Source organism: Salvelinus alpinus, chromosome 7 (genome assembly GCF_045679555.1).
Source record: "Salvelinus alpinus chromosome 7, SLU_Salpinus.1, whole genome shotgun sequence".
Taxonomy (NCBI): domain Eukaryota; kingdom Metazoa; phylum Chordata; class Actinopteri; order Salmoniformes; family Salmonidae; genus Salvelinus; species Salvelinus alpinus.
The window spans coordinates 68,916,274-68,929,573 of NC_092092.1; the positions used below are offsets into that span (position 1 = coordinate 68,916,274).

General features: G+C 44.6%; 1 protein-coding gene across 3 annotated transcripts in view; it reads left to right on the forward strand.

Annotated features, from left to right (window-relative positions):
* LOC139581599 (storkhead-box protein 2-like) overlaps positions 1-13,300 on the forward strand; it is a 112,961-nt gene that overhangs the window by 33,792 nt on the left and 65,869 nt on the right. The window contains exon 1 of one of the 3 annotated variants that reach the window (XM_071411535.1): positions 9,188-10,503. The exons of the other annotated variants lie outside the window; for them this stretch is intronic. Coding sequence (XP_071267636.1) covers positions 10,338-10,503 — 166 coding nt within the window. The 5' untranslated portion in view covers positions 9,188-10,337. Of the gene's footprint in view, positions 1-9,187; positions 10,504-13,300 lie in introns of those variants that run through there. 3 annotated transcript variants of the gene reach the window in all.

Here is a 13,300-nt window from a genome sequence, read left to right on the forward strand (position 1 = left end):
ACTTTTAACGAGGCACACCTGTTAATTGAAATGGATTCCAGGTGACTACATCATGAAGCTGGTCGAGAGTGTGCAAAGCTGTCATCAAGGCAAAGGTTGGCTATTTGAAGCATCTCAAATATAAAATATATTTTGATTTGTTTAATACTTTTCTTGGTTACTACATGATTCAATATTTGTTATTTCATAGTTTTGATGTCTTCACTATTATTCTATAATGTAGACAATAGTACAAATAAAGAAAAACTCTGGAATGAGTAGGTGTGTCCAAACTTTTGACTGGCGGTGTATGTCAAAACTGTAACTAGGCCACTCAGGAACATTCAGTGTTGTCTTAAAAAGCAACTCCAGTGTATATTTGTTTTGGGTTATTGTCCTGCTGAAAGGTACATGTGTCTATTGGAAAGCAGACTGAACCAGGTTTTCCTCTAAGATTTTGCTTGTGCTTAGCTCTATTCCATTTATTTGTATCATAAAAAAACTCTGTAGTCCTTGCCAATGACAAGCATACCCATAACATGATGCAGCCTGCACTATGCGTACTCAGTGATGTGTTGTGTTGGATTTACCCCAAACATAACGCTTTCTATATTCAGGAATGAAGTTCATTTCTTTGCCACATTTTTTGCAGTTTTACTTAACCTCTCTGGGGTAGGTGGGATGCAAATGTCCCACCTGGCCAATAGCCAGGGAAAATACAGAGCGCCATATTCAAATAAAATGATATAAAAATCTAACTTTCATTAAATCACACATGTAAGATACCAAATTAAAGCTACACTCGTTGTGAATCCAGCCAACATGTCAGATTTCAAAAAGGCTTTTCGGCGAAAGCATAAGATGCTATTATCTGATGATAGCACAACAGTAAACAAATAGAGTAGCATATTTCAACACTGCAGGTACGACACAAAACGCAGAAATAAAAATATAATTCATGCCTTTGACGAACTTCTTTTGTTGGCACTCCAATATGTCCCATAAACATCACAAATGGTCCTTTTGTTCGATTAATTCTGTCGATATATATCAAAAATGTCAATTTATTTGGCGCGTTTCATCCAGAAAAACACAGCTTCCAACGTCACTACAAAATATATAAAAAGTTACATGTAAACTTTACCAAAACATTTCAAACTACTTTTGTAATACAACGTTAGGTATTTTTAAACGTTAATAATCGATCAAATTGAAGACGGGATGATCTGTGTTCAATACAAAAAGAAAACAAACTGACGCAACTTTTCTGGTAATGTGCCTCTCAAACAATTTACTTCAAGTGACCCTCATTTAAGATGGCCGTACTTCTTCATTACACAAAGGAATAACCTCAACCAATTTCCAAAGACTGGTGACATCCAGTGGAAGCGGTAGGAACTGCAAAAAAGTCCCTTAGAAATCTGGTGTCCCAATGAAAACTCATTGAAAAGACAGTGACCTCAAAAAAAAAAGAATCTGAATGGTTTGTCCTCTGGGTTTTGCCTGCTATATAAGTTCTGTTATACTCACAGACATGATTCAAACAGTTTTTGAAACCTCAGAGTGTTTTCTATCCAAATCTACTAATAATACGCATATCTTATATTCTGGGGATGAGTAGCAGGCAGTTGAATTTGGGCATGCTATTTATCCAAAAGTGAAAATGCTGCCCCCTACCCCAAAGAAGTTAAGTGCCTTATTACAACAGGATGCATGTTTTGAAATAGTTTATTCTGTACTTGCTTCCTTCTTTCCACTCTGTCATTTAGGTTAGTATTGTGGAGTAACTACAATGTTGTTGATCCATCCTCAGTTTTTTCCTATCACAGCCATTAAACTCTTTAACTGTTTTAAAGTCTCCCTTGGCCTCATGGGGAAATCACTGAGCAGTTTCCTTCATCTCTGGGTAGGAAAGTTAGGAAAGATGCCTGTATCTTTGAGGTGTAATTAATTACTTCACCATGGTCAAATGGATATTCAATGTCTGCTTTTATATTTTTTTTTACCATCTACCAATGTGCCCTTCTTTGTGAGGCATTGGAAAACCTTGCTGTTTTTTGTTGAATCTGTGTTTTGAAATTCACTGCTCGACTGAGGGACCTTTACAGATACATTTATGTGTGGGGTACAGAGATGAAGTACTCGTAAAAAAAATCAGTTTAATCAAATGTATTTATATAGCCCTTCTTAGATCAGCTGATATCTAAATGTGCTGTACAGAAACCCAGCCTAAAACCCCAAAACAGCAAGCAATGCAGGTGTAGAAGCACGGTGGCTAGGAAAAACTCCCTAGAAAGGCCAAAACCTAGGAAGAAACCTAGAGAGGAACCAGGCTATATATATTTTTTTTTTTTTTTTTTTTTAACCTTTATTTAACCAGGTAGGCAAATTGAGAACACGTTCTCATTTACAATTGCGACCTGGCCAAGATAAAGCAAAGCAGTTCGACACATACAACAACACATAGTTACACATGGAGTAAAACAAACATATAGTCAATGATACAGTGAAAAAAAATAAGTCTATATACAATGTGAGCAAGTGAGGTGAGATAAGGGAGGTGAAGGCAAACAAATATATGTATAAATAAATAAAAATATAAAAAGGCCATGGTGGCGAAGTAAATACAACACAGCAAGTAAAATAAAAAATAAAAAACACTGGAATGGTTGGTTTGCAGTGGAAGGAAGCGCAAAGTAGAGACAGAAATAATGGGGTGCAAAGGAGCAAAATAAATAAATAAATACAGTAGGTAAAGAGGTAGTTGTTTGGGCTAAATTATAGATGGGCTATGTACAGGTGCAGTAATCTATGAGCTGCTCTGACAGCTGGTGCTTAAAGCTAGTGAGGGAGATAAGTGTTTCCAGTTTCAGAGATTTTTGTAGTTCGTTCCAGTCATTGGCAGCAGAGAACTGGAAGGAGAGGCGGCCAAAGGAAGAATTGGTTTTGGGGGTGACCAGAGAGATATACCTGCTGGAGCGCGTGCTACAGGTAGGTGTTGCTATGGCGACCAGCGAGCTGAGATAAGGGGGGACTTTACCTAGCAGGGTCTTGTAGATGACCTGGAACCAGTGGGTTTGGCGACGAGTATGAAGCGAGGGCCAGCCAACGAGAGTGTACAGGTCGCAGTGGTGGGTAGTATATGGGGCTTTGGTGACAAAACGGATGGCACTGTGATAGACTGCATCCAATTTATTGAGTAGGGTTTTGGAAGTCGAGGAAGTCGAGGATCGGTAGGATGGTCAGTTTTACAAGGGTATGTTTGGCAGCATGAGTGAAGGATGCTTTGTTGCGGAATAGGAAGCCAATTCTAGATTTAACTTTGGATTGGAGATGTTTGATGTGAGTCTGGAAGGAGAGTTTACAGTCTAACCAGACACCTAGGTATTTGTAGTTGTCCACATATTCTAAGTCAGAGCCGTCCAGAGTAGTGATGTTGGACAGGCGGGCAGGTGCAGGCAGCGATCGGTTGAAGAGCATGCATTTAGTTTTACTTGTATTTAAGAGCAATTGGAGGCCACGGAAGGAGAGTTGTATGGAATTGAAGCTCGCCTGGAGGGTTGTTAACACAGTGTCAAAAGAAGGGCCAGAAGTATACAGAATAGTGTCGTCTGCGTAGAGGTGGATCAGAGAATCACCAGCAGCAAGAGCGACATCATTGATGTATACAGAGAAGAGAGTCGGTCCAAGAATTGAACCCTGTGGCACCCCCATGGAGACTGCCAGAGGCCCGGACAACAGACCCTCCGATTTGACACACTGAACTCGATCAGAGAAGTAGTTGGTGAACCAGGCGAGGCAATCATTAGAGAAACCAAGGCTGTCGAGTCTGCCGATGAGGATGTGGTGATTGACAGAGTCAAAAGCCTTGGCCAGGTCAATGAATACGGCTGCACAGTATTGTTTCCTATCGATGGCGGTTAAGATATCGTTTATGACCTTGAGCGTGGCTGAGGTGCACCCATGACCAGCTCTGAAACCAGATTGCATAGCGGAGAAGGTATGGTGGGATTCGAAATGGTCGGTAATCTGTTTGTTGACTTGGCTTTCGAAGACCTTAGAAAGGCAGGGTAGGATAGATATAGGTCTGTAGCTGTTAGGGTCAAGAGTGTCCCCCCCTTTGAAGAGGGGGATAACCGCAGCTGCTTTCCAATCTTTGGGAATCTCAGACGACACGAAAGAGAGGTTGAAAAGGCTAGTAATAGGGGTGGCAACAATTTCAGCAGATAGTTTTAGAAAGAAAGGGTCCAGATTATCTAGCCCGGCTGATTTGTAAGGGTCCAGATTTTGCAGCTCTTTTAGAACATCAGCTGACTGTATTTGGGAGAAAGAGAAATGGGGAAGGCTTGGGCGAGTAGCAGAGGGGAGGGCAGTGCTGTTGTCCGGGGTAGGGGTAGCCAGGTGGAAAGCATGGCCAGCCGTAGAAAAATGCTTATTGAAATTCTCAATTATAGTGGATTTGTCGGTGGTGACAGTGTTTCCTATCTTCAGAGCAGTTGGAAGCTGGGAGGAGGTGTTCTTATTCTCCATGGACTTTACAGTGTCCCAGAACTTTTCTGAATTTGTGTTGCAGGAAGCAAATTTCTGCTTGAAAAAGCTAGCCTTGGCTTTTCTAACTGCCTGTGTATATTGGTTTCTAGCTTCCCTGAAAAGTTGCATATCACGGGGGCTGTTCGATGTTAATGCAGAACGCCATAGGATGTTTTTCTGTTGGTTAAGGGCAGTCAGGTCAGGAGAGAACCAAGGGCTATATCTGTTCCTGGTTCTAAATTTCTTGAATGGGGCATGCTTATTCAAGATGGTGAGGAAGGCATTTTTAAAAAATGTCCAGGCATCCTCTACTGACGGGATGAGATCAATATCCTTCCAGGATACCTCGGCCAGGTCGATTAGAAAGGCCTGCTCGCTGAAGTGTTTCAGGGAGCGTTTGACAGTGATGAGTGGAGGTCGTTTGACCGCTGACCCATTACGGATGCAGGCAATGAGGCAGTGATCGCTGAGATCTTGGTTGAAAACAGCAGAGGTGTATTTGGAGGGCAAGTTTGTTAGGATGATATCTATGAGGGTACCCGTGTTTACGGAATTGGGGTGGTACCTGGTAGGTTCATTGATAATTTGTGTGAGATTGAGGGCATCAAGCTTAGATTGTAGGGTGGCTGGGGTGTTAAGCATGTTCAAATTTAGGTCGCCTAGCAGCACGAGCTCTGAAGATAGATGGGGGGCAATCAGTTCACATATAGTGTCCAGAGCACAGCTGGGGGCAGAGGGTGGTCTATAGCAGGCGGCAACGGTGAGAGACTTGTTTTTAGAGAGGTGGATTTTTAAAAGTAGAAGTTCAAATTGTTTGGGAACAGACCTGGATAGTAAAACAGAACTCTGCAGGCAATCTTTGCAGTAGATTGCAACACCGCCCCCTTTGGCCGTTCTATCTTGTCTGAAAATCTTGTAGTTGGGGATGAAAATGTCAGAATTTTTGGTGGTCTTTCTAAGCCAGGATTCAGACACGGCTAAAACATCCGGGTTGGCAGAGTGTGCTAAAGCAGTGAACAAAACAAACTTAGGGAGGAGGCTTCTAATGTTAACATGCATGAAGCCAAGGCTATTACGGTTACAGAAGTCATCAAAAGAGAGCGCCTGGGGAATAGGAGTGGAGCTAGGTACTGCAGGGCCTGGATTCACCTCTACATCACCAGAGGAACAGAGGAGGAGTAGGATAAGGGTACGGCTAAAAGCTATGAGAATTGGTCGTCTAGAACTTCTAGAGCAGAGAGTAAAAGGAAGTTTCTGGGGGCGATAAAATAGCTTAAAGGAATAATGTACAGACAAAGGTATGGTAGGATGTGAATACAGTGGAGGTAAACCTAGGTATTGAGTGATGATGAGAGAGATATTGTCTCTAGAAACATCATTGAAACCAGGTGATGTCATCGCATATGTGGGTGGTGGAACTGAGAGGTTGGATATGGTATAGTGAGCAGGGCTAGAGGCTCTACAGTGAAATAAGCCAATAAACACTAACCAGAACAGCAATGGACAAGGCATATTTACATTAAGGAGAGGCATGCTTAATCGAGTGATCAATAAGGGTCCAGTGAGTAGAGGTTGGTTGGGGTCACGGCGATCCAGACAGCTGGCCGGGTAGATGGCTATCGGTAGCAAGATAGCATAGGATGGAGGTCTATTTGTAGATACCTCGTGCGTTTCCGTCGGTAGGTTAGTGGGGTTCCGTGTGGTAGAGGGGATCAATCCAAATTGGCAAAATAGATATAGTGACCCAAGAAAAAATAAATAAAAATAATAATGATAATTGTCCGATATACTTATTCAGATAGCAGCCGATAAGACAGCTAACGATTAGCGGGCCCCAGATGAGCGTTCAGGTAACGTCGGGACGGAGGTGCCAGTTGGATAACTCCCTCGGGCAGATAACGTCGGCAGTCAGTCGTGAAGGCCCGGTGGGGCTCCGTATCTGCGGCAACAACAAAAAAAAACGGGTCCGGATAGGTGACTATAGCCCAGGAATGGCTGATGGAACTCCTCAGCTGGCTAGCTCCGGAATGATTTGAGTTTGCTCCGGGATCGACGTAAGCCAATAGTCACACGGTTTGCAGCTAGCTAGCTGCGAAATCAAGGTGCAAATGTCCAGAGCCTGCGGCTGAAATCCGGGGAAACTGAGAGAAAAAAAGTCCCGGAATGCTCCGGTCCGAGTCGCGTTGCACAAAAGTGCCGGTAGATTATCGAGCTAAAGGAATAGCTGATGACCACAAACGTGGGCAGCTGAAACACCAACGCTAGCCAGCAAACCGGCTAATTTCTGGGCAGCTACAGATTAGCTTCTGGCTAGCTATCGGATAGCTTCTGGTTAGCTTTCTGGCTAGCTTCTGAATTAGCCCCTGGCTAGCTTCCACGGTGGATTTTCAGATTTGAGGTAAATAATACTTTTTTGTAATTGGTGAAGCGGGTTGCAGGAAAGCTTTTGCAGGAAAGCTTTTGTAGTTGAGTTCTTGGATAATAAAATATATAAAAGATGTGCGAAGAAAGGTGTAAATATATATATATACAGGACACGACAATACGAAACAGAAATGACGTCTGAACTGCTAAGCCATCTTGGATAAATATAATGAATAGAACAGGCTTGGAAGCTCTAAACCTGGCAATTTAACTGGTATGAGGGGTGGCCAGTCCTCTTCTGGCTGTGCCGGGTGGAGATTATAACAGAACATGGCCAAGATGTTCAAATGTTCATAAATGACCAGCATGGTCAATTAATAATAATCACAGTAGTTGTCGAGGGTTCAACAGGTCAGCACCTCAGGAGTAAATGTCAGTTGGCTTTTCATAGCCGATTATTGATTGTATCTCTACCGCTCCTGCTGTCTCTAGAGAGTTGAAAACAGCAGGTCTGGGACAGGTAGCACGTCCGGTGAACAGGTCAGGGTTCCATAGCCGCAGGCAGAACAGTTGAAACTGGAGCAGCAGCACGGCCAGGTGGACTGGGGACAGCAAGGAGTCATCATGCCAGGTAGTCCTGAGGCATGGTCCTAGGGCTCAGGTCCTCCGAGAGAGAGACACTGTTATGCAACATATTATGTGACTTGTTAAGCAAATGTTTACTCCTGAACGTATTTAGGATTGCTATAAAAAAGGGGTTTAATATATGTTGACTCAAGACATTTCAGATTTTCCTTTTTAATTAATTTGTCAACATTTTGAAGAACATAATTCTACTTTGACATTATGGGGTAGTGTGTGTGTGTGTGTGTGTGTGTGTGTGTGTGGGCCATTGTGTATTTTTATATATTTTTTACCATTTTAAATTTGGGCTGTAACAGAACAAAATGTGGAAAAAGTCAAGGGGTGTGAATACTTTCTGAACGCACTGTATTTTGATTCTTCCTTTAATCTGTGACTGACTTAGCCACAGCCAAAAGAACAGTCACATTATTGTCCAGCTGGGCCATTCCTACAGAGGAAATATGGTGGAGAAATTGTCTTTATTCCCAAACAGTGAACTTTGACCTCATTTTATTGGACAAATTAGAGAATGAGATTAATGGTTGGCTCAGAGTAGGGCTGGGCGATATGGCTTAAAAATCATATCTAAATTGTTTTCTAACATATGGGCGATTCACAATATAGATCAACATTTTTGAATGTTTTTGCTTTACAGGCATTTGGAATATCGCGTAACAAACATTAATTCAAATTAATTCAATATATTTCCCAGTTCTAGCGCAGAGGGGAATATACCATTTCTCATGTTTCTTCAATGGATTTCAATGAAACACAGACTATCCTGCAATCCAGGCTAACTCTGAAATACCTCTTGCCCTGCCTGCACTTTATGTGAACATTGGTGAACACAGTGCACTTTAGTGCATCTTGATTTATATTTTGAGCGTACGTAGAATTTGTCTCCTGCCTCTCGCTAGCTGTCATCGTATTCCTGATGTGGAGAGGTTGGGGAGAGGTTGTGGAGCGGAGGTGTTCTGCTCTCACTCTGAGCTGGTGGGCTGGCTGGAGTCTCTGTCTGGATGGAGACAAACTCCATCTCTGAGAGACAACACATCGTCCTGAGGATGAGAGGCTACTGATCAAGCTCACAGAGACGGAGAGAGAGAAACGAGGGAGAGAGAAACGAGAGAGAGGCTCCAATTCTTCCAGCCAGCCCACTCCACTCCCTGCCGCCTTGCTGTCGTGGAATTATCTCTCAAACTCTCATTCCTGAGGAATTGCTACTGCAGCTGTTGGACTGAACCCTAACGAGTGAGTGGAAATCGTGGGGACCCTGAGCAGAGGAGGGAGGATAGGAAGAAGAGGGGGAACGAGAGCTCACAGAGTGGAGAGAAAGCAAAAGCAGCAGGACAGTGTCTTTTAGCAGGAGCAGCCGATAAGTTTTCTTTCTCCTTCTGAGGTGGAAGAGGTTACGACTTGAGGCAGAGTTGCTATAAATTGTACAGCTTTGTATGTTAATAACCATCCAGCTCTTCACTCATAGGCTGGGCTAGGAGCCAGGGGGGCTGAGGGAGCCTAAAGGGGGTTTCAACATTGAAATGCAAAGCCTGACAGGATCAGCGAGTCTAACGCAAGACAGCTCCTCCATTGGCATGGGACAGGGGGCTGACTGACTTGCTTCCTGCTCCCCCTCCCTCCCTCCCTGCCTCCCTCCCTCCCTCCCCTACCCACTCCTCTTCCAGAGCAGCCGGATCTGTGAGCAGAGGAGACGTTCAGGACAACAACACAGCCGGCAAGCGAGCAGCAGAGAGAGAGAGAGAGAGAGAGAGCTGTAAAGGAGAGCGAGAGACTGCTTTAAGAGAGAGGGAGAGAGACTGCCGCACTGAGGGTTGGAGGAGAAAAACAGGAATACAAAGGAAAGGAGAAAGTCATTGCTTTCTGCTCATACACACTGGCTGGGTGGTTTTCTTCCCTGCGCACCCGTGTGTTTTTCTTATCCTCGCTCATATGTATCAAGCTCCCATCCTCCATCATCCATCCACACACGCGCAGACAGAGCATAGATACGCTCGCTCACTACACACCCTTTCTGAAGGAGAGAGAGCTGTGGATGGACCAGTTTTAACAGGGGATCGCCTGCTACTGATGAAGAAGCGTTTATTTTTTTGCACTTTGGCTTCACAGATTTCCCTGATTGGATTTTGATTAGAGGAGAGGAGGGTTGGGGTTTTGTTTGTTCATGTGCTGTTTGGCTTGGCGCAGGGCCAACGGCACGGCACAGAGCTTCCCGTCCTTTTCTCTGGGAGTCCAGGGAGACGGTGAGTGACACTGGCTCTGGACAGCCCTCCCCTGGCTGCAGATCTCATCTGTTTGGCCTCTTTTGTGTTCGCGGCTCGTGGTTAGCCAAGCCCTCCCTCCCGCACTGAATTGAGCTATTGTCTGGATTTCGGGGTCTCTCACGCTGCCCCACTACCCCCAGCCCCGAACCCCCCCACCCCCCAGTGTTCATTTGTCTCTGGTCACACTGAAGCTGGAGGCTGGAAGCCTGGATTAATGGCAGACGGAGGAAGGTAATGCATCGCTGGACGCTTCCTCTGCTTTTGATTCACTCAAGGAAAAGGAAGGAGACCTTCCCACAGCATTCAGCCAAGCAGCTAGCGTTACCACGGTTTGTCTGTGAGATCGTGGCTTGAGTGTGTGTGTGTGTTTGTAGCAGGGAGAGAGACGGCGGGATAGAGGAGGAGGGAGAGTAATAGTATTCCAGTGATCTAGCTGCCTGCTTCCATGTCTCCAGCCTGACCTGGGCAGAGGTGTAGCCCTCCCTCAGGGTGGATGTGGGGACGGGGGTATCAACAACCCTCAGGAGGTCAGCCTAGCCCTCCCTCCCTCCCTGCCTCCCCATGAAGAAGACACAGAGCACCACCCTGCGTCGGGCCTGGCCCAGCTCAGATTTCTCGGACCGGGCCTCGGAACGCACCCGGTCCCGCAGCGAGAAGGACTACCGCCTCCACAAACACTACCCCCCTCAGTACATCTGCCAGTCCCCCCGGGGCTACATGACATCAGGTGGGTCTGTCAGTCTCTGCTCCGTCGACATGGAGCTAGCTACTACGGCTCATTCTGTGTTGCTGTTTGTACTGTAGTAAGGTGTGATGATGTTGGAGTTTACATTTTTCCAGGCGGGGTACTTGTTTGTCTTGAAATATGTCAACCTATTATTTGCTTTACAAATTACAATGTGTCTCTGTTATTATAGATGGGCCCAGCAATATCACATGATGACATCACTGTATTTTTACCACCATGATTTTTCATGATAGTATCTTAACGGCTGAACATCAGTCTGGAATGGTAGCATTGTGTCAAAAGGCTGAGTTAGTTGGTATGATTCAGCAAGCTGATCAGATCTAGGGTTGAATCAGACAGTGCAGAGGCCTTTGTCTGAATCTTGGCTGATGAGAAACAATTGGACCGGGCAGGACCAGGGTCAGACGACACGAGCTAAACATGCTTGTAATGCTTGGGAAACAGCATTTAAAATACAGGCAATCACCTGTGCCAGAGAGAAAATAGCCTACAATATGCAAGGGTTATTTTAACCATGACGTTTCATTGTTGGTTAAACAGCTAATTTTAATAATGAAAAGACAGAGAGAGAGGGCCCTATTGGCCTTGTCTGATTAATATTCAGCAGTAGGCCTCGTAGCTTATCAAAGGAAAAAGACAACCTCCCGCGTTTCTTTTCAGCAGAAGATGTAGTCCCCCTGCTAACCACAAACCCCAGAATGCATTGCCACTCTACAACGCACAGTGCCAGGATGTTCTGTTTTGTTTCCTCCATCCTAATAATTTTTTAAGCGTGCCGAACCTCAGGGTTGATTTAATTACTTCTTGTTAATGTGGGGAGCAGAGCTGACACAAACCGATGGAGCTGGGATGCATGTTAGGGGGCCTGAGAACGTCTCCAATCAGTTTGCTTAGGCAGAGAAAAGGAGAGCCTGAGTATTTTCAGCCTGAACGAGCCCATAGAGAAAGGCTGAATGGAGTTTGAGCCGAGGACCGCCAAGACGTACATTGATTCAAGGCCTCTTCAAGTTTCCTAGCAACACAACGGGTCAGAGGGTAAATGACATGGCCATTATTGGAAATGAATATGAATTGGAGGAAAAATACCTCAAATTAGAATAAATGACCGGGGAGACAGAGACAGAACCATTTTTGCTCAATTTTGTTGGTCGAGGGTTTTCTGTGTGCGTCAGCAGTGGACAGTCTGAGAGCCAGCAGCTACAGTAGCTTTTCAAATAGGAAGAATAGGCTTACACAATACAACATCCTGGCAGCTGAGCTACATGATGCAACTCGACAAAGTAAACAATAACAAGAGAATATTCACGCATATTAAATGAATAGGGCCCTGTGTTTTGGTTAATCATGTCCCATAACCTGGATTTTAAACTTTATTTTAAGCCTTTTCCAGAAATTACAATTGAAAGCAAATGTCTGAGGATGGCGCTGGACCATCTTACATAAAAAGAAAAGGGGACAGTTTGATGAAAAAGCTTTAAATAAAGGTTAAACTCCAGGTCATGTGACATGACTAGCCAAAATACAGGGCACTACAAATGAATAATACATTATCATAGATATGAATTTCAGCCATTTGGCAGAGTAACCACGACTAAACTATTCCTTGGCGTATGAAAGCATCATATGAACCAGTGGTGGTAAGAAGCCGGTGGATTGTAGTAAGGGGTTGACTTATGGCCTTAACCATAGACCTTGTCTCACAGGCTGTAGCAGCATTAGAGGTTCAGTCACAATCACAGGCATTGTTTAGAGATAAACACCCTCCGCTTTGGGTTCGTCCCACATCGCTCCCTATTCCCTATATAGTGCAGTGCTTTTGACCAGGGCTCATACGGCTCTGGTCAGAAGTACAGCTCTATGTAGGGTATAGGGTGTCCTTTTGGACGTAGCCTTAGTGGCCAGAGCGGGAGCTGCAGCTAAGCTGGACCTTGTGCTCAGTCTTAATGTTCTCTAATGTCATTAGTTCTCTCATGGGTTTTACATGGGGACAAAATATCTGGTTCTGATAGTATCATGGTTCTCCATCCCAAAGCTCAAAGATTCCTGGGCCGTTGATTGGTTTGGTGCATGAATATTGGCTTGTTCCCTGGCCTTTCACTGCAAAGAACATATACAATTCAAATAAATGCATTTGTCATTGCAACGTAAACTATGAACGTTCCAGAGGCAGAAATGCATCCGAAGCTTTTATTGTGTGTCAGCTGAATTCAGCTTCAAGGGGAAAATTAGAACATGAACCCGAAGACCGAGGAAGTCAGGGTTTTTCGAAGTTCCTTCCTATCTCACCTGGCTATCATTCAACATTACATTGTACAGAAAGACTATGGGGCATTTTTGGATGTTGTCCCAAATCCATTAGCGAAGTTGTGGGTGTCTCTGTGGGTGTATGTGTCAGACATACTTTTGGTCATGTAGTGTATGTGGACATTGAACATCTCATTCCAAAATCATGGGCATTAATACGGAGTTGGTCCCCCCTTTGCCGCTATAATAGCCTTCACTCTTCCGGGAAGGCTTTCCACTAGATGTTGGAACATTGCTGCGGGGACTTGCTTCCATTCAGCCACAAGAGCATTAGTGAGGTCGGGCACTGATGTTGGGCGATTAGGCCTGGCTCGCAGTCAACGTTCTAATTCATCCCAAAGGTTTTCGATGAGGTTGAGGTCAGGGCTCTGTGCAGGCCAGTCCAGTTCCTGCACACCGATCTCGACAAAACATTTCTGTATGGACCTCTCTTTGTGCACGGGGGCATTGTCATGCTGAAACAGGAAAGGGC